General features: G+C 35.6%; 1 protein-coding gene across 1 annotated transcript in view; it reads left to right on the forward strand.

The window, feature by feature from the left end:
* Muc19 (mucin 19, oligomeric) overlaps nt 1-18,573 on the forward strand; it is a 44,127-nt gene extending 25,554 nt beyond the window's left edge. Inside the window, exons 15-29 of the mRNA XM_087199957.1 lie at nt 700-794; nt 1,158-1,284; nt 2,533-2,779; nt 4,363-4,415; nt 4,516-4,616; nt 4,849-5,000; nt 5,319-5,457; nt 6,453-6,557; nt 6,657-6,851; nt 7,433-7,672; nt 7,744-7,900; nt 8,904-9,029; nt 9,828-9,969; nt 11,244-11,275; nt 18,512-18,573. Coding sequence (XP_087056083.1) covers nt 700-794; nt 1,158-1,284; nt 2,533-2,779; nt 4,363-4,415; nt 4,516-4,616; nt 4,849-5,000; nt 5,319-5,457; nt 6,453-6,557; nt 6,657-6,851; nt 7,433-7,672; nt 7,744-7,900; nt 8,904-9,029; nt 9,828-9,969; nt 11,244-11,275; nt 18,512-18,573 — 1,973 coding nt within the window. The remainder of the gene's footprint in view (nt 1-699; nt 795-1,157; nt 1,285-2,532; nt 2,780-4,362; nt 4,416-4,515; nt 4,617-4,848; nt 5,001-5,318; nt 5,458-6,452; nt 6,558-6,656; nt 6,852-7,432; nt 7,673-7,743; nt 7,901-8,903; nt 9,030-9,827; nt 9,970-11,243; nt 11,276-18,511) is intronic.
* Nucleotides 18,574-19,357: the final 784 nt, after the last annotated feature.

The raw sequence follows: 19,357 nt of genomic DNA on the forward strand, positions 1-19,357 counted from the left end.
ACATGCCACTATTTTGGAGATACATATATATCAATTTACCAATTTGTTCATATTTTTGAAATAAATGGTTTTGATGTCTTTTTGATATGTCCAACTTCTTTTATTGCTAAAAATCATTAAGTAAAGCATTTGCTACTTAAATGCTGTTTTTTGAATTGTTAATTTATAGTAGTAGAACAGTTATTTATAAATCAACAAATATCAATTACACAGTTTAAAAAAATAAAATTAGAGTATTTGAATTATTGGTCCTGGTCATCTTAATCTGTGAACATCAGACTAAACTAATGGGATATTCTAGGGTGGCAGGGATGTGGGTGGGGTTTATTTATTAACTTGCCACAATTTAACCATTAATATATATTTTGAAGTTTAAAGGTATTACAAAGATATAATCTGAGGCCCTTATTCTCATTTTTATATAATTCTCATTTTTATATAAAAACTGCATTTCAGAGAGAGGTTAAATGAACAAATACAAAATCCAATGCTAATAAAGATTTTGTCTTTTAGTGTAAGACATTTCTAATCATGCTATTTTCATGTATAGTGACAACAAATCAGATTTATTATTGCAAGACACTGTAAAACACAATCGTTTTAATAAAGACAAAATTGTTAAAATTTATATCTTTTCTTGCACTTAAAAAAATTTCAATGTTACTGATACTAATTCGGGGCACATTAATTGTTTTCCAGAAAAGTTTGCAGAAAATAACTGTGCGATTCTCCTTGATTCAAGTGGACCATTTGCTTCCTGCCACCAAATCGTGAATCCTAAATTCTACCATGAGGTATGTAAGGGACCACTCTTAACAGCTATTTTGAGAATTACTTTGCTAATATCAGCAAAACATGTAGATCTTAACCTTTTTCAAATAACAGATTAATATATATTCTTAAATTTAATACTAGATTCCATTAACTTATTTAAATGTTAGGTATATCAACTTAAAAACCCCCAATGAGAAAAAGCTTAGTTTTACTTCCTTCTTTTCTAAATTATTTGATAAGTGCATTAATAATCAATTTGTTATTTTGAATTTTTAAAAAAATTCCAAATGTTTGCATCAGATTTTCTTCACAGTAGAGAAGTCATTTGCCTGTTTACCTGAATAATTGTATAAAGCAATATAAATTTGTTTGTTGTTTTAAAGGAATGTAAAAAATACACTTGTTCTTGTGAAAACAGCCAAGATTGCCTGTGCACAATTTTGGGCAACTATGTGAAAGCATGTGCTGAGAAGGAAACATACCTAGTGGGGTGGAGAGCTGGACGGTGTGGTAAGTGAGAGAATGGCTTCAGACAGCTCTCCTCCCTTCTGGGGTCCACCATAGCCATGTGAGAGTGTGTGTGTGTGTGTGTGTGTGTGTGTGTGTGCTCTAGGCACACCCATTTATACATTTATACCTCATTCTTTAAAAAATGACTTTCTATTTTTTAAAATACCTTTGATCAATCTTTGAATTTTGACTCCTTGTGTTTCTGTTCAGTTGTATGCTGAAATTTAAATGTTCTGAGTGCTAAGGCATTTTAAAATAATATTCTAATATTAATAACTTATTTTGAAAAAATGTGTAAATTAGGGGCTTAACTATCTTACACATAAAATTCTGCCTTAAGATATTTTTTACTCATTGATATGTGACTTCACACAAAAAAACTTCATCTACCAAAAGAAAAAAGCAAAAGACAAGAAACACCATAAAAACACACCTCTTGTAAATCATACTTAACACCTCATAGCTTGTAAAGGTCTGTCAAGTTACCTATAAAATCTTTTCACATCTCTATGTCTCTGTTGCTGCCAACTTAGTTAAAAAAAAAAATAAAACCTACCATTTTTCCTCTTGGGTGATTGCATTGGCCTCCTTCAATACCTATATCCTCATCTCCAACTATTTAATTTTCTATAGAGAAAGGAACCAAGGTAGTCTTTAAATTAAAACCAGATGTACCTCACTTATCATGTCACACTCCAGGCTGAAACAAATCAATGGTTGCTCATAGCTCTAAGACTAAAGACCAACTCCTTGGGACGATCCTGACTAACTGTTCTAACCACTGACTCTCCGAGCTTATAGTTTGTGTCCTTCCATGTGCTCTTTGATACTATCATCCTGGACTCTGACTCAGGCTATGCCCAAAGCATAGGATCACTTCTCTCTAGGCTGCCCTCCTGCTGTCCACCTTCCCACTCTGCTCCTCACCTACAGACCCCCAGCTGTACAAACTTACTAGTGCCCATCCTGCTTCCTCATTGCGTGTACACAACTGTCTTCCCAAGAGGAACATGAAGCTAGTGGGAGCAGTACATTGCCATCCTGTCAGTGGGCTTCATGCCCAGCAGAGCCTTTAAACATATAGTAGAAACTCATATTGGCTGAAAAAACTGTAAAAACCTCAATAGACAAACACCATTTTCTCAATTACAAATAATTTGCTATACTACTATAAATGTTAAATTGAAGCAAAATTGTTCATTTTTCTGGATGTATACATAGTCACTTGTATTTTCTCTATACCTACAGAACAGTCTTGTCCAAGTGGCCTAGTTTTCAAGTATAATGTAAAAGCTTGCAACAGTTCTTGCCGATCATTGTCAGAGAGAGACAGAAGCTGTGATGTACAAGATGTTCCAGTTGATGGATGCACTTGTCCTGTTGGAATGTACCAGAATAATGAAGGAAAGTGCGTCCAGAAATCTCAGTGTGACTGCTACATAAATAATGAGGTCATACACCCTGGGAAACTCATGCAAATTGATGACAATAAATGGTATGGAGATGACATGTGTATTTGTTATGATAATCAAGGGACTGCATTCTCTTTGGTTACTAGTATAAAGTCTTCTTTAGATCTGTCATATTTTTATATTTGATTTCTTATTAAGTTTAATAATTGCCTCTTTTTTCTGGAGGTTCACTGCATCAACATGACCATACATGATTTATCCTACTCTTGTTTGGTTATGAACACCTTTAGAAAAACATTCTGGCAGCTCACAATGCAAAACAATTTTGTATTTAGACAGTGCTTTCTAGCTGTCTCTCAGCGGGCATCATTCAGAAATCATTTAAATGCCTACTGTGTGCTATTCCCTGCACTGAGTACTGGGGCAAGTTACTACCTGAGGAGATTAAGGGTGACTTCCCAGAAAAGACTGGCATTTAAATTATCCTAAGGGCTAAATTTTTTCGCAGACCAAAAGGAGCCAGAGAATAATTTTCTGTACTGCAAAATAAATCCACTCATAAGAAAATGGTTGGAAAAGTATTGCATATGTGGGTTGTTGCAAAGTATTGGGCTATAAAACATAGCGGCCAGGCTGTACTCAATAATTTAAATTGAATTCCTAAAATGTTAAGAATTTTGCCTATTTTGTAATGGCAGAGGGGATTATGATTTCTGAACTTTGGAGCAAAGTAATTTAGCTGTCTTTCTAGTTCCACAGATAGATGAGTAATCCTTGGCAATGCTACTGCAAAACTGAAGTAGCCATTCCAAAAACTTTGGATGCACCTTCTCTCTTTTCTTTAGATTCATGAAGCTATCATTTATAAATGGATGGTTTTTCTTGGCCATTCAAAAGGAAAGAAGGGCCAGGGATGTAGTTCAGTGGTACTGTGCCTGCCTGGCAAGTGCAAAATCCTGAGTTCAATCTCAGATACTATAAAAAATAAATAAATAAAGGAAAGAAAACAGTTACCCCTTACCACTAAAGTCCACAAACATATGGTTAATGATCATACTTTTCATTCTCTGTGTAGTTGTTCATTAAAGAGATTAACTCTAGAGAAACTGAGACTAGCACCCCAAAAGTATGGTTTCTTTCACCACTACCTCATTCCAGACCCTCATCAGCTCTTGCTGGCACTATGAGTTGACTACTTTGCTGTTTTCCTGTCTTGCTCTATCTCTGTCCCATGTTTCCTGCACAACACTCTTCTTATCATGCCACCACCTGCTCAGAATCTTCAATCACTGCTGTGTGTCTACAGAATAGAAATAGTTGCAGGTCATTTAAAGCCCCCCAAGACTGGCTCTAATCTACTTGTACCATTCACCCCATGTGTACCCTACATTTTATCCAAACATGGTTCACTAGAGTCACTGAAACATATCTCTTTTATCACAGTCTTGCATCTTCTCAGCAGGATCTGTTAAATTTTATTCCCTAAGATCCAGCCATCATTCCCATGAACTTTTCTCTGGTGTTCCCGGAACCATGTTTGCACATTCCTAAGTACTGATAAGACTGTATCTTAAAATTTGATAAATTTTATGCATCTTCTGGGGACAGTCTCATTCATCTAGTTTTCCTTGAAATTTAAGGTTTAAACATATAATTTTATTTACAGTGTCTGTCGGGCTGGAGTTCTTCTTTGCCAAACTCCCATCGATTTAAACCTAAGTAAGTATTAATACCAGGGTGGAAACTTAAAATATCTAGTGTGTCTAAAATAGACAGATGAAGAGGTGCTTGATTAACAACAGCTTCCTTTATCTTGTAGAAAATTGTTCTGGAGGGGCTGAGTATGTAGACTGCAGTGATCCCAAGGCACAGAGAAGAACTGATAAAACATGCAGCACGTGGAACATACCTGCTTTTGAAGTATGTAACATGGCACTAGAGTTTAGCCTTTTAAAACTTTTAATTTTTCTAGGGTAAAAGGAAATTAAAATTATCAAGAAAGATAATTGGAAGGACAAATTTGTGTGTGTGTGTTGACAAATACTGATCTTAAATGTGCACTTGGTATATTTTTGCATTTAACTGGATTCTGATAATATTTCATGATTACAGAAGTGTCCCATGGTATATATTTTTGTATTTGCTCCTATAGGGTGACCTGGCTTGCAAACGTGGGTGCTACTGTCCAGTAGGAATGGTTCGCAACTCTAAAGGGATTTGTGTCTCTCCTGACGACTGCCCGTGCTCTTTTGGTGAACGAGAATACGACCAAGGAAGTGTCACTTCTGTTGGCTGCAATGAATGGTGCCTAATAAGAACCTATTTCACTTATATTGGAATATTAGGAAGTATACAATTTGTTCTTTGTGTTTCATGGGAAAGAGTCATACCTTGGATATTTAAAAAAATGGCCAAATATTAGAAAAAGCTGTTGTTTTTATAAGTATAAGGCTTTTATAGCATTACACTTAAAGAGTATCGGCAATATAATGAACACAAATGTAAATTTTAAGCCAAAACAAAACATTATTTTGTGTTTCTTTATAAAAATAATATGAATATATGAATCCTCATATAACAATAACTGTGTTCTCTCTCTCACTCTCTTTTTTTTCCTTTCAGTACTTGCATAAAAGGGTCTTGGAATTGTACACAAAATGAATGTCAGACCACGTGCCACATCTATGGCGAAGGTCATGTTAAAACTTTTGATGGGCAAAGTTACAGCTTTGATGGTCTCTGTCAGTATTCATTTCTTGAGGTAATTAGGAGTGTGTTTTATCACAGCTTTTCTAATTACTTAACTATTCATTTGTAGATGAATTTTGGACAATTTTATTTTCAAAATGGGAATTTATTTTTTAAAATAAATTTAAATAATGTTATTTATATGCTTTTAGAAGGCAGTAAAATATTATACAATATGTTGCTGGCTCTGGAGGTGAAGCTGAGTTTAATCTTGGCTCTAGCATTTGTTACACGTGTGGCTTGAGACACATTCTTTAACCTCTTGGTGTCTAAATTCTGAGCCTGTACAATACACATGAAACCAGGATACAGCACACATTGGAGTACAATATTAAAGGCTCAGTAATTGTTAGATATTATTCTAGCAGTAGGGCTAACAGCAATAAAACCACCAATTTATAAATGCCTCTTTGTCAAGCAAATTTGTATAATTTATTATATTTAATCATTATAATACTATAAGAATATTATTCCTATGATACAGATGAAAACATTGAAGTTTAGAGAGATTAGGCAATTTAAGCTACTAAGTAGAAAACATCATATTCAAACAATATTAAATATGAGTACACAGTTCATGCCTTTTACAATTAAGCTGCTTCCTAAGTAATGTCTAATGAATAAAATTTGGATCGTTTGATTAATTTATTTATTAGATTTGATTGAATATCAACTTTCATAGAGATCACTGAAGAAACACCTTTATTTATAAGATCTAGAAACAAATCAGTGATGCAAATATTTACCTATTTATGGTATAATGCTAAACCTGTGTAGGAATAATGGGGGAAGGGCTGAGTCAAAGCAAGTTAACTGGACTGGACTTGGCCAAGGTTACCTACTCATCAGTGCAGTTAAATCATTATTTTTTGGAAAATCCCATAACGTCGTGTTTCACTTGCTGAGTTTAAAGCATCATTCTCTAAGAAATGTTCATCTTAAACTAACATTACAGTTGAGTCCTATGTCATTGATATTCAAAAAAGTATTCTAATTTAATTTTAAAAGGACTATTGTGGTCAAGAAAATGGCACGTTCCGTATTCTAACCGAGAGTGTCCCATGCTGTGAAGATGGGCTTACATGCTCAAGGAAAATCATTGTGGCCCTCCAGGTACAGTGCTGTTCCTCTACCTTTTCTCTCAGACCATGAGCTGCTGAATGAAACTCTGGTTGAAAGTCCATATTTTTTTTCCCACCTTTTAATTTATAGGAACAGAACATTGTCTTGCAAGATGGTAAAGTGACGACAGTCAAAACTGCAGAAAGTCAGGCATGTGAACTCAGTGAGAATGTCTACTCTATCCATACTGTTGGCCTGTACTTGATTCTGAAGCTTCAAAATGGAATAATCCTGATTTGGGACAAATACACGAAGATATCTGTTATACTGGATCCACAATGGCATGTATGTATATCACTCGTGAGTAAAGAATGAGGAAGCAAAGTCAGCTGTGTCACCAAAACTTAGACTCACAGGGGAGAGTTGGGTAGTGGGGCCTTTACTACAGTAATAAATCACTCACAGTTCCTCAACTTTACATGAAATAGGGAATATCTTGTAATCACAGATGATGAGAGTCTGATGAGAAAGTAAATGCAAAAAAACAGGCATTCTAGTTTAAATGTATTTAACTATTTGAGATTATCATGTGGTACGATTTTGAGGTAGTTGTATATTTTGAATATTTGGAATTAAATGTATTCATTAGAGCAATATTTTAAGCACCAAACGTGTATAACTGTATACATTAAAACTCCCAAATATAGTTATTTTTGGTTCTTAAAGCAGTTATTCTATTTGACACCAGCAATGTAATCTGGAATACTTGGGATTCGATGGGAGCAGAATCTTATCTATAAATACTGATTTCCTCCCTCGATTTGGAAATGAACATAGATTCACAACACAGTATATATGATCATGATATCTATTTTTATGTCCCAAATCAAGACTCATTTTAAAATTTCCATTTCTGGTCCACACAGGGTAAAGTGTGTGGTCTTTGTGGAAATAATAATGGTGATCTCAAGGATGATTTCACAACGAGGCACGCTTCCATCGCTGCTGGAGCTCTCGAATTTGGAAATAGTTGGAAAACGAGTCAGGAATGTTCAGACACAGTAACTCAGAGTTTCCCGTGTGACTCAAACCCTTACTGCAAAGATTGGGCTGTGCGGAAGTGTGAAATCCTCAGGGACAACACCTTCAGAGACTGTCACAGCAAGGTAGGACAGCTCCAAGAGAATTGTTGACCAGGAGTTTTCTCCCAGAGATTCATGTGCCCTGCTCTGCCTAGGTCGATCCCAGTGCTTACTATGACGCATGTATTGAGGAAGCCTGCGCATGTGACATGGAGGGCAAATACCTTGGGTTTTGCACTTCAGTGGCGATGTACGGAGAAGCCTGCAGCGCAGCTGGAGTCTGTGTCTCTTGGAGAAAGCCAAACCTCTGTCGTAAGTGAAATCTTTACGCAGTGCTCCTTTAAATATGTAATCTGATGGAACTGTTTCACTGAACCATCAAATTTCCTCTTCTACTTTCTATAAAATGTATGTTTCTGAGCCTAGAAAGCCTTTAAAAACATTTGTTTGTTAGGGAGAATGCCTCATTTAAAAATTATATGGCACCTGTCACAGCACTTCAAATTCAATGTAGTTAAAAAAAATTCTTAAGTTCAAAGAGTTCAACTGAATACTGACAGACAATCCCTTATCCATTCTTAGTTGAACAGTGAACTACTGATCTGTCTTTGTATGTCGGTACATCCCTAAACATTTATCTTGCATACTACATTTGGTTGAAATCCTCACACATTTTGTTTCCTTGAGAATTTTTATAGAGCCCTATTGAAGAGCTATAAATTGACTATCAAATGAATATTGATGTATATGGAATATGATAACCTCAGTGGAAGTGAGTCGACTCTCCTTCTAAGCAAGGTGTTATGAGAGAAAATATGATAAGTGAGAAGTATTAGAATAAACTCATTTTATTCAGTTGATAATGTGCTGCATTATATTATGCTCACATCTTTAGTTACCTCACTTAGGAACTGCAACTTACATATTAAAACAGCTTAATTTTCCCACAGATTTATTTTTCCAATTTAAGCTTAACATTAAAACCATGAAAATAGATTATGACCTGAACTATCTTCAAGTGAAAAAAAAATAATGATTACTTTTCCACATCAAGCCAACATTGGTGTGAGATGTCAAAGAAAGAGGTAGTTGAAGTCTAGAAGCTCCTCATTTTTTTGGTGAGCTCTTTTGTTACCATAAATGACATAAATGGCAATTTAGATAAAACCAAAGGAACTTGATAATAAAGAATGATATATACTAGAGTGGTCTATTATTAATATCACTCAAGATCCTTTTTAAAAAATGCTTTGGAAAATGAAAGGTGAAAACTGCCATGTAATGAAAGAAAGTGACTTGATACTTTCCATTATAGCTGTGTACTGTGATTATTACAATGCACCCGGGGAATGCAGCTGGCATTACGAGCCCTGTGGTACTGTGACTGCAAAAACTTGTAAAGATCAGGTCATTGGCCAGAAGTTTTCCTCACTTTTAGAAGGTAAGACATGTCCACTAATTAGCAAATATGGTACTGGTATTTTAAAACTCTGAAATGTTGTTAGTTTCTCTCAGTTCATTATCTACTTTTTGTAATTTAATGAATTTTTTCTTATGGTAATGTTTCTACACTAGAACCATTTTCTGCATACAAATTATGTATTTAACTGGAGGTGAAAGGAAGACAGAGAAAGAGATGATAGTGCTATGACCCTACTGTCAGTCTTTATACTTCTCATTATACAAGGCAGTTTGAGAATGCAACATATAATACAGTCTTGTTTAAATAGAGGTCAAATACCTGCCTCCCACATTTAAGCAGCGTTTTACTCTTAGCACTATATATCTTAGAGAAAAAGAAGTGAAAAGAAAGGATGATGATACCAAAAATCCCCAAAGCCGTATCTGTGTTAAATCCTAGGCTTTGGGATATTTGCAGCCCTTTTTATTGTCACTTCTGTAGCTTCTTCCACTTGGCATTAACATTACAAAGTACATATTTACAAAAGCCTGTTTTATGTTCAAGGTCATGCCCATCATTAAGACAGCAATCATTTAAAAATATTTCAGGAAACATTTTAGAAAGAAAATTAAATTGATCAAAATTTGTGAATTCTTACATTTGCGAATTCACTGACAAAGATTCTGAATCCTGTTCCATCTCTGCATTCTCATGAGTCTGAAGTTTTGTTACTGTCCAGTTCCCTACATGAAATCATTGAAGTAACTTTACACTCTATAATGTAGTGAGGTAGGTGTCATTAAATGGGGATGAACCGGGGCCCACTTTTACATGCAGGTTGTTATGCCAAGTGTCCAGAAAGCACTCCCTATCTGGATGAGAACACCATGAAGTGCGTCAGTTTGTTGGAGTGCAGCTGCTTCTACAATGACGTCATCCCAGCAGGGGGCATCATTGAGGACAACTGTGGAAGAACATGGTACATTCTCTACTAACTTTGTAATAATTCTGATTCTTTTGGCTTGGATTTTAATTTAGGAAATTAAGCAGACAACTTGTGTGTGTGTTTGCGCTTGCATAAATCTTAATTCTGTCATTTCTAAATGAGAAGACTTTAAGGTTCAGTTTTATATCAGTTATGTTAGCTATTTTGAATTTTCAGAAAAGTCACAAATCAACAAATGGTTTGTTAATCTTGTGCTTAACAATAGAAGGCAGGACAGAAAATTTCACAATGTAGTTGTAGATTTTTTAAAAAGTTGTAGTTCTATAAACTGAGCTCATGTTTACAGGCTTTCAAACATGGCAGCACATGAATGGGGTCACTCAGGTGGCGTGACTATCAAATAACACTGTTTGAAGCTGAAAATGTGAGACCTAACTTCAAGCTTTGTTACCAAACAGGTGATCTCAGTCTCAGCTGATGGCCAGGTTCTTTGTATCCTTAATAAAGAATTGAGCAGGGCGCACAGAAGTAGAAAAAAAGACGGAGATTTATTAGAGAGAAAATGTACTCTATAGGGCAGGAGCAGACCAATGAAAAAACTCAGACAAGTTTGACTCAGAGTAGTCTACTTTAGGTTTTGAGGTATTTATTGGAACTTTTCCTGGATGTTGTGGTCTGGGGTGGCATCTAATGGAACTCTGTCCAATTAAATGAGTCTCCACCCACATATCAGGAGGGGCAGTTTTGGAACTTATACAGCCTACTTATAACCAGCATGGCTACCAAGCCCACTCCGTGGGGGTCAAAATTGCAATGTTAATGATGTTTTAATGACTGTGCGGTTATCCTTGGTTACTCTAAAGCAGTTAGAGTGCATGCCCCTCTGCTCATGCAAGATGTCAAGAAGTGTGAGAATAGCAGGACTATATCCCTGGGGCTTATGCCATAATGCCAAGGAAGTCTGGTTAAAGCGGGAAGCTCTGGTAGTCTTCAAAGCTAGAAGGGAGTCCTGCCTGCATGAGCCCGAGGCCAGAATATTTCTCACACAATCTCCTGCTACAGCTTGACTGTAATCCATTCCTGTGGGTCCCAAGAACCCTTTACTGAAATGAGTAGGAATAAAGTACATAAAAAGAATGAGTGATTTGCATTAGCTTTATGCTCTTAGGGAGAAAATTGTTTACTCTTCTCCTACTCGGTTCTGTTGAGTTTTATCCTTAGAATTTGGTGTCTTAAATTAGTGAGATGTATGCCACGAGCAGTCAAAATTTCAAACTCATTCTTTTTCTTTTCAATTTAACTTTCAGCTATTGTATTGCTGGGGAGTTGGAGTGCAGTGGTGAGTCATTAACACTTTGCTTTGGTTGACTTAGGAAAGTTGAGATAAGGCATTTACCAGTGCTGGCTAACCTATGGCACTCTGATTTGTTTTTCTATTAAGACAAAGGTGTTAATGTATGAGTTGTTTTTTTCTAAACTAAAACCTCAGTACTCAGGTTTAATTTCAGTATTGGCACTTTATGATAAATAAGTGGGTTTTGGGTTGCATTTTGGGTATGCATCTCTAAAAGGTTCACCATCAACATTGAGAAGCAGGCACTTAATGTTTTTGACTGCCCCTGGTGGGGAGGATTCACATGATTCCTTTTTTGATTGATCACTGGGAGTCACTTTTCAAAGCCAGTGCTACAGAGACACTTTGAATCACTGTCAGAGGGGCAATGGCTGATACTCCTGAGTGGTTCTCCTATTCCTGTGTCCTCATCTGTCTGTAGTTCTGGCAATTAAGGTGAAAACAAGAGGTCCTTATCAGTCAAAATGGTTTAATAAAGGGATGGAGTAGAAGGTGGGAATAGAAAGGATTAAATAATTGAAGGGCTGTTTGGGGGCAGAACATGCCTTAAAAATAAATCTCATTAAGTTTCAAAAGGATGCATAACCTACTTTTTTGTATTAGGAATTATAAAAGTAAAATATAGAGACAGATACCTTACAGACAACTTGAGATGTGGTATTTTTTTTGTTTGTTTTGTTTTCTGGTTTTGTTTTTTTTCGTTTCTTTGTTTTGTACTGGGTATCGAACTTGGGACTTTGCCCTTGCAACATGAGGTAGGCAGTGCAACCACTGAGCTAAATCCCTGGCCCTTGGTATTTTTAAAATTTCTATCAATAATAATAAATTTTTATTATTTCAGAAACTACTACTACAAATTTCACATCTACAGGTAAGATCAGTATGTTTTAAATGAGTATTTAATTTTTTGTGTTAATTCTTTATAATTTTAGTGCCAGTTTTTAATTTTTAATTAATTTTATTGGTACATTTTAGGTATACAATATAATGACATTCATCATTGGAAATTTGCACCTTTACATAATCCCTCCTGGTACTTACTTTTTCCCCATTCCCCTGTCCTCCCTATTTACAAAGACTTTGTTTTCATTTTTCCATTTTCTCATATTAATTCCATTCCCTTCTTTCCTTTCCCCTACCCCTCCCACTTCCCCTTTGCCCCTTTTCTTCCTATTTCACACTATCTATTATACCTTTTAGTCCTTATTTACACTTTCAGTTTCTCACACCAGAGAAACTATTCAGTATTTATACATGTGTGTCCTATTTATTTCACTTAAGAGTATTGCCTCAATATGCATCCACTTAGCTATAAATGTCTCTAATTTCTCATTTTTTATGGCTGTTTTATAAAAAACCCACATTTTCTTTATCCAGTCTCCAGTTGATGGGCATCTGGGCTGTTTCCAAGTTTTAGCTATTATAAACTGTGCTGCTATAAACATGGGCTCACATATATCACTGTGGTATGATTCTTTTAATTCTTTGGGGAAGATCCCCAGCAGTGGAATAGTGGGGTCAAATGGGACTTCCAGTCCTAGCTCTTTGAGGTATCTCCATACTGATTTCCATAGTGGTTGCACCAGTCCACACTCCCACCAGCAGTGCAGCAGTGTTCCTCTTTCCCCACAGCCCCACCAGCATTTATTATTGGTTGATTTCATGATAGCAGCCATTCTTTCTGGGGTGAGGTGGAATCTCAGCATTGTTTTCATTTGCATCTCTCGAATGACCAGCGATGCTGAACGTTTTTTCATGTATTTCTTTGCTATTTCTACTTCTTTATCTGAGAAATGTCTGTTCATTTCAGATGCCTACTTTTAGATTGGGTCTTCAAATTTGGGAGGTGTGATTTTTTTAAGCTCTTTGTAGATTCTAGATAGTAGACCTTTGTCTGAGGAATAGCAGGTGAAAATTTTTTTCCCACATTGTGGGTTGTCTCTTCACACTGCTTGTGGTTTCTCTTGCTGTGCAGGGGCTTTTTAGTAAGAAGAGATCCTACTTGTTGATTGTGCTAGTTCACGGGCAACTGAGGTTTTGTTCATAAAATATTTTTCTACACTGATGTATTCAAGAGTTCTACCTAACTTCTGTTCCAGCTGGCTCAGCATTTCTGTTTTAATATTTAGATCCTTAAGCATTTTGATTTTAGTTTAGTGCATGGTGAGAGATATAGGTCTAGTTTTAATCTTTGGCAAGTTGAAACCCAATTTTTCCAGCACCATTTATTAAAGAGGCTATCTTTCCTCCAGTGAGGGTGTTTGGCTCCTTTGTCAAAGATGAGGTGGCTGAGTGTGTCTGGAGTTGTGTCTGCATCTTCTAATCTGTTCCACTAATCTGTCCTCAGGTCTGTTTCTTTGCCAGTACCATGCTGTTTTTATCACAGTAGCTTTGTAGTATAGTTTCAAGTTGGGGATTGTAATACCCCCTGCAATGTCTCTGTTACCTAGAATTGCTTTTGGTGTTCTAGGTCTCTTCTTCTAAATGAATTTTTGGATTGTTTTCTCAAGATCCATGAAGTATACTCCTGGGATTTCAATTGGCATTGCATTGAATCTATGTAGCAGTTTTGGAAGTATGGCCATTTTCACTATGTTGATCCTTCCTATCCAGGAGCAAGAGATGTCTTTCCAATTTCTGACATCATCTTCAATCTCTCTTTTCAGAGTGCCATAGTTTTCAGAGAAGAGGTTTTTGATTTCTTTTGTTAGGTTGATTCCTAGGTATTTCATTTTTGCGGATGCTATTGTGAAAGGAATTGTTTGCCCTATTTCCCTCTCAGTAAGTCTGTTGTTCATGTAGAGGAAAACTATTGATTTTTGTGTGTTGACTTTGTATCCAGCTACTTTACTGAATTTGGTTATTAACTCTGGAAGACTTTTGGTGGAATTCCTGGATTGTTCTATATAGAGTATCATGTCATCTGCAAATAATGACAATTTGACTTCTTCATTTCCTATTGTAATTCCTTTTATTTCTTTCTCTTATCTAATTGCTGTGGCTAATGTTTCCAAAACTATTTGAACAGGATGATGATAGTGGACATACTTGTCTTGTTGCTGATTTTGGTGTGAAAGATTTCAGTTTTTGACCATTTAGTGTGATTTTGGCTGTTGGTTTTTCATAGATGGTTTTTATCTGATTGAGGTAGAGACCATCTATTCCAATTTTCATAGGGTTTTTAATCATAAATGCGTGTTGGATTTTGTCGAGTGCTTTTTTCTGCATCTGTTGAGATGATCATATGGTTTTTGTCCTTGGCTCTATTGATATACTGTAGTACATTGATTGATTTGTGTATGTTAAACCATCCCTGCATCCCTGGGATGAATCCTACTTGGTCAGGGTGTATGATCTTCTTGATGATCTTCTGCATTCTGTTTGCCAGTATCTATTAAGGATTTGTGCATCTATATTCATTAGTGAGATTGGCTTATAGTTCTCTTTTTCAGTTGGGTCTTTCTCTGCTTTGGGGATCAAGGTGATGCTTGCTTCCAGAAATAAATTTAGGAGTATTGCTTCCCTTTCAATTTCATTGAAGAGTTTAAACAGTAGTGGCAGTAGTTCCTCTCTAAAATGTCTTGTAGAATTCAGCAGTGAAGCCATCAGGACCAGGGCTTTTCTTAGTTGGTAAGTTTTTAATTATGTATTCAATTTCATTGATATTGGGTTGTTTAGAATTTTTAAGTCATCTTCGTTCAACTTTGGTAATTCATACCTATCTAGGAATCTGTCCATTTCTTCTGTGTTTTCCATCTTATTGGTGTATAGGTTCTGGAAGTAGGTATTGATGATCCTCTGTGTTTCTGCTGGGTCAGTTATAATTTCATCCTTTTCATTCTTAATTGCATGGATTTGGGCCTTTTCTTTCCTTTTTCTGAAAAGGATGACTAAGGGTTTGTCAATTTTGTTTATTCTTTTGAAGAACCAACTCTTGGCTTCATTGATTTTTTTGTATCATTCTCTTAGTCTCCATTGCATTGATTTCTGCTCTGATCTTTATAATTTCCTCCCTTGTATGAGTGTTGGGTTTGTCCTGCTCTTCTTTTTCTAGAAGCTTGAGGTTCAGCATCAGGTTGTTTAATTGGGCTCACTCTGTTTTCCTAATGTGAGTATTTACTGCTCTGAATTTGCCTGATAAGACTGCTTTCATTGTGTCCCATAGATTCTGATATGTTGTACTGGCATTGTCATTTAATTGTAGGAACTGTCTGATTTCTTCTTTAATTTCCTCTGTGACCCATTGGTTATTCAGAAGTGAGCTGTTCAATTTCCATGTGTTTATAAAATTCTTGTGGTTTCTTTTGCTACTGATCTCCAATTTCATCGCACTATGGTCTGATAATATACAGGGGATAACTTCAATTCCTTTGCACTTACTTAAACATGTTCTTTGAGCGAGTATGTGGTCTATTTTGGAGAATCACCCGTGTGCAGCTGAAAAGAATGTGTATTCTGATTTTGTGGTGTGGAACACTCTGTAAACATCTGTTAAGTTCATTTGTTCAAGAGTTTGATTCAGTTCTAGTATTTCATTGCTTAAATTTTGTCTAGTTGATCTCTCTATTTGTGTCAGTGGGTATTGAGGTCCCTCACAACTATTGTATTAGTGCTTATTTGATTTTTCATATCCATTAGTATTTGTTTTATATAGTTGGATGCACTAGTGTTTGGTGCATATATGTTTATGATTGTCATGTCTTCCTCTTGGATTTTTCCCTTCACAAGTATGTAGTGTCCTTCTTTGTCTTTCTTAATCAGTGTTGGTTTGAAATCCACTTGATCTGCAAAGAGGATAGCTACTCCTGCTTTTTTTCAGGTTCTTGTCACATGGAGTATTGTTTTCCACCTTTTAACTTTCGGTCTATGAGTTTCTTTTTGAATTGTGTTTCTTGTATGCAGCTTATTGTTGGATCTTTTTCTTTTTTTTTTTGATTCTCCCCCTTCACATTTAATTTCTTATTGTGCCCAATGGATTCATTCTGCTGGGCTTCCTGGAGTTGTGATCCTCATTGTCTTTTCCTAGGATATTGTCTAAAATTTTTTATAGTGCTGGTTTAGAATTCATGAAGTTCCTAAGGTGCTCTTTTTCATGAAAGTATCTTATTTGTCCATCCATTTTGAAAGATAGTTTTGCAGGGTACATCAATCTGGGTTAGAGGCTGTTTTCCTTTAGGGCTTGAAATACATCCTCCAAGCTCCTCTTGCCGTGAGGGTTTGCATTGAGAAGTCTGCTGTGATTCTGATGGACTTTCCTTTGTATGTGATTTGTTTCTTTTCTCTAACTGCTTGTAGAACTTTGTTCTTCTTTTGAATTTCTGGAATCTTAACTATTATATGCCTATGTGTAAATTTTTTTTGATCAGGGTTAGTTGAAATCCTTTATGTCTCACTTTTCTGTATGTTAAGTTCTTTTTCCCTGCTTGGTAAGTTTTCTGCAATCAGTTCTGTGAACATTTTTTTATGTCATCTGCGCTCTCTCCTGTTTCTTCATTGACTCTGATCAGTCTTATGTTATTCTTCTTTGTATCATCTAGCAGCTGCTCAATTGATTTCTTGTGGTCCCTTACTATTTTAAAGCAATTTTTCTTTTCCTGGTCACTAATTGCAATCTTATCTTCTATATCTGAAATTCTGTCCTCACATTGGCTCATTTTGTTGCATAAACTTTCAATGGAGTTTTTAATCTCCTGGAAATCTGTTTGCATCTGTTTTATGGATTCCATTTGTTTCCTATGTTGGGATTCCATCATGTTTCTCAGTTCCTCTATTTTTTAATCTGTGTCCTCTCTAGATTTATTAATCATGTCTTGCACTATAGGCACAATCTCTGCTGTTATCTGAGAAATTATTTCTGATATCATTTTTTTCAGATCCTCTTTTTTTTTTTGCCAATTCAGGGAGTCTAGGTTGTTGAGTATCAGATTTTTCCATCTCATTTCCATTTGAGGTTGCTGTAGGTGACCTGGAAGTCTGGTTTTGAGGCTTGTTTCCATGTCTTCTCATGGGGGGGGGGCGCGATGTGCTGCTGGTGCCCATGTGGCTCATCTCCTTGGCACTGGGGGTGGCTCTGCTCCTTGGCTCTATGGGTGGTGGTATGGCAGCCCGGTAGGCTTGTCCACGGTGCTGGGGGTTCCTCTGTTCCTTGGTGCTGGGTGTGGTAGTACGAGGACCTGGAAGGCTCCTCCTTGGTGCTGGGCATGGCTCTGTTCCTCAGCACTGGGGGTGGTGGTACTGCAGCCTGGAAGGCTCACCTCCTCGGACCTGGGGCATCTCTGCTCCTTGGTGCTGGGGGTGGTGGTATGGTGTCCTGGAAGGCTCCTCCTCAGCACTGGGGGCAACTCTGCTCCATGGCACTGGGGGCAGTGGTCCGGCCTAGTGCCAGTTTTTATAGTTACTTTGACAGTAAACAAATATGCTGGTAAATCTGCTCACATAAAAATTGTAAAGTAAAATTAAGTTACTAGAAAGTGGTAGGATATTATTTCATTATATTCCTGTGAATTAATTTAGGAAAATGCTTAGAACAAAAATATTCTTTGCTAATTAGTTAAATATCATCCTCTAAAGAGAAACTTTTTCAGGCAATAATTAATGTGACTGATAAAATAGAAGTAAATGTGATCAATGAAGTAAATATTTTAAAATAATGGTTATACTTGGAATGATTTGAAAACACAGAGATCTAGAGTGAATTCCTTTTAAATTCATGTTTTTATGTTAAACAATAACTTAAGTAGTTTGCTTATGTCCATTCAAGAGAATACTGGGTAACTTGTACCTTAACTTCAATTTGGGGACATTGAACTGACTAGCAGTATAAATGCATTTAGAATTGCTGTAATATACCCACATATTCCAGCTTATCATGATTTAAGGAAGGATGTAATTTCCTGTTGACTGGTATTCTGAAGTGGCATAATTCAAGAGATTGGAAGCCTTATTTTTTTGATAGTATGTTTAAAGTTAGTTGACCTTCTGAAAGTACTATTTAAATTTTAGTTTCCATTGATCATGTACTGAGCATAAGTTATCATGTTTATATATATATATATATGTATATATTTTATATTGATTTAAATGAAAGTTATTTGGTCTCAAACTCCATGCATAATTTCAGAAATTTTAATTTTAGTTTATGGCAACTGGTTTCTTGAACTAAATTTCCGATCAAAATTAGTCAACTAATCTATTTTTACAAATATTGCCTTCTCTGAACAGTTTCCACTACAACAGCTACCTCCATATTAAGCACCAAAATGGGTAAATATAAAAATTCATAATTATTTTTTACTTTATAAGTTAACAGTATTGTGACTCTTGTCTTCAAAATTTACAGTCTCAATTTACTCAAATGCTCATGCCAAGTAGCAGGGTATACATCTAATTGTAATCTCAGTGAAGAACATCTTACTGTACTTATTCAAAGGTTATTTATACTAAAAAAGAATATTCTGCATACTATTGATTAGAAGAAAGTGGCAATACCAGAAAATATTATGTTACATTTTTGAAGTTCTTTTTCACTTCAATTGGATGGTTTATAATTAAAGCAGAGTACAAAGATATATTGAAATATGCAAACATCTGATACATGAGCTTAACTCTTATATTTAATCATTTATTTGGATTCTGGAAATCTGTAAACATTTTTAGATAAGTATTTTTTAACCTCATCCTTCAAAACCATTTTAACTGACATTTTAAAATATCTGTCTCCTCCTTCATACAGCACTTACCTTGGTTACCAGTAGTTCAAACACAGGTAAGCTGCAATATTCAGCTACAATTTAAACAGCAGGAGAATTTTAAAAAACTTCCTAAACTTTGGCAGGAAATGCCTTTTTTTTTTTTTTTGGTTTTTATTTATTTATTTTTTTAAGGAAATGCCTTTTTAATGACACTTTTTTAGGAAGTAAATTTTTTTAAAAGAATGTTTTAGGGACAGTTTTTAGGGACATTTATATAAAATTAAAGTTTTTTAAACTTGTGATCGCAATCTCAAAATTTTAATTTCACATTTTAGCTTTTCTTCGTCTATGTGATTAAATTTCTCTGAAACATTAA

The sequence above is a fragment of the Heterocephalus glaber genome, unplaced genomic scaffold (genome assembly GCF_053883595.1).
Source record: "Heterocephalus glaber isolate CG9 unplaced genomic scaffold, H.glaber_assembly_v1.0 deba00001733, whole genome shotgun sequence".
Taxonomy (NCBI): domain Eukaryota; kingdom Metazoa; phylum Chordata; class Mammalia; order Rodentia; family Bathyergidae; genus Heterocephalus; species Heterocephalus glaber.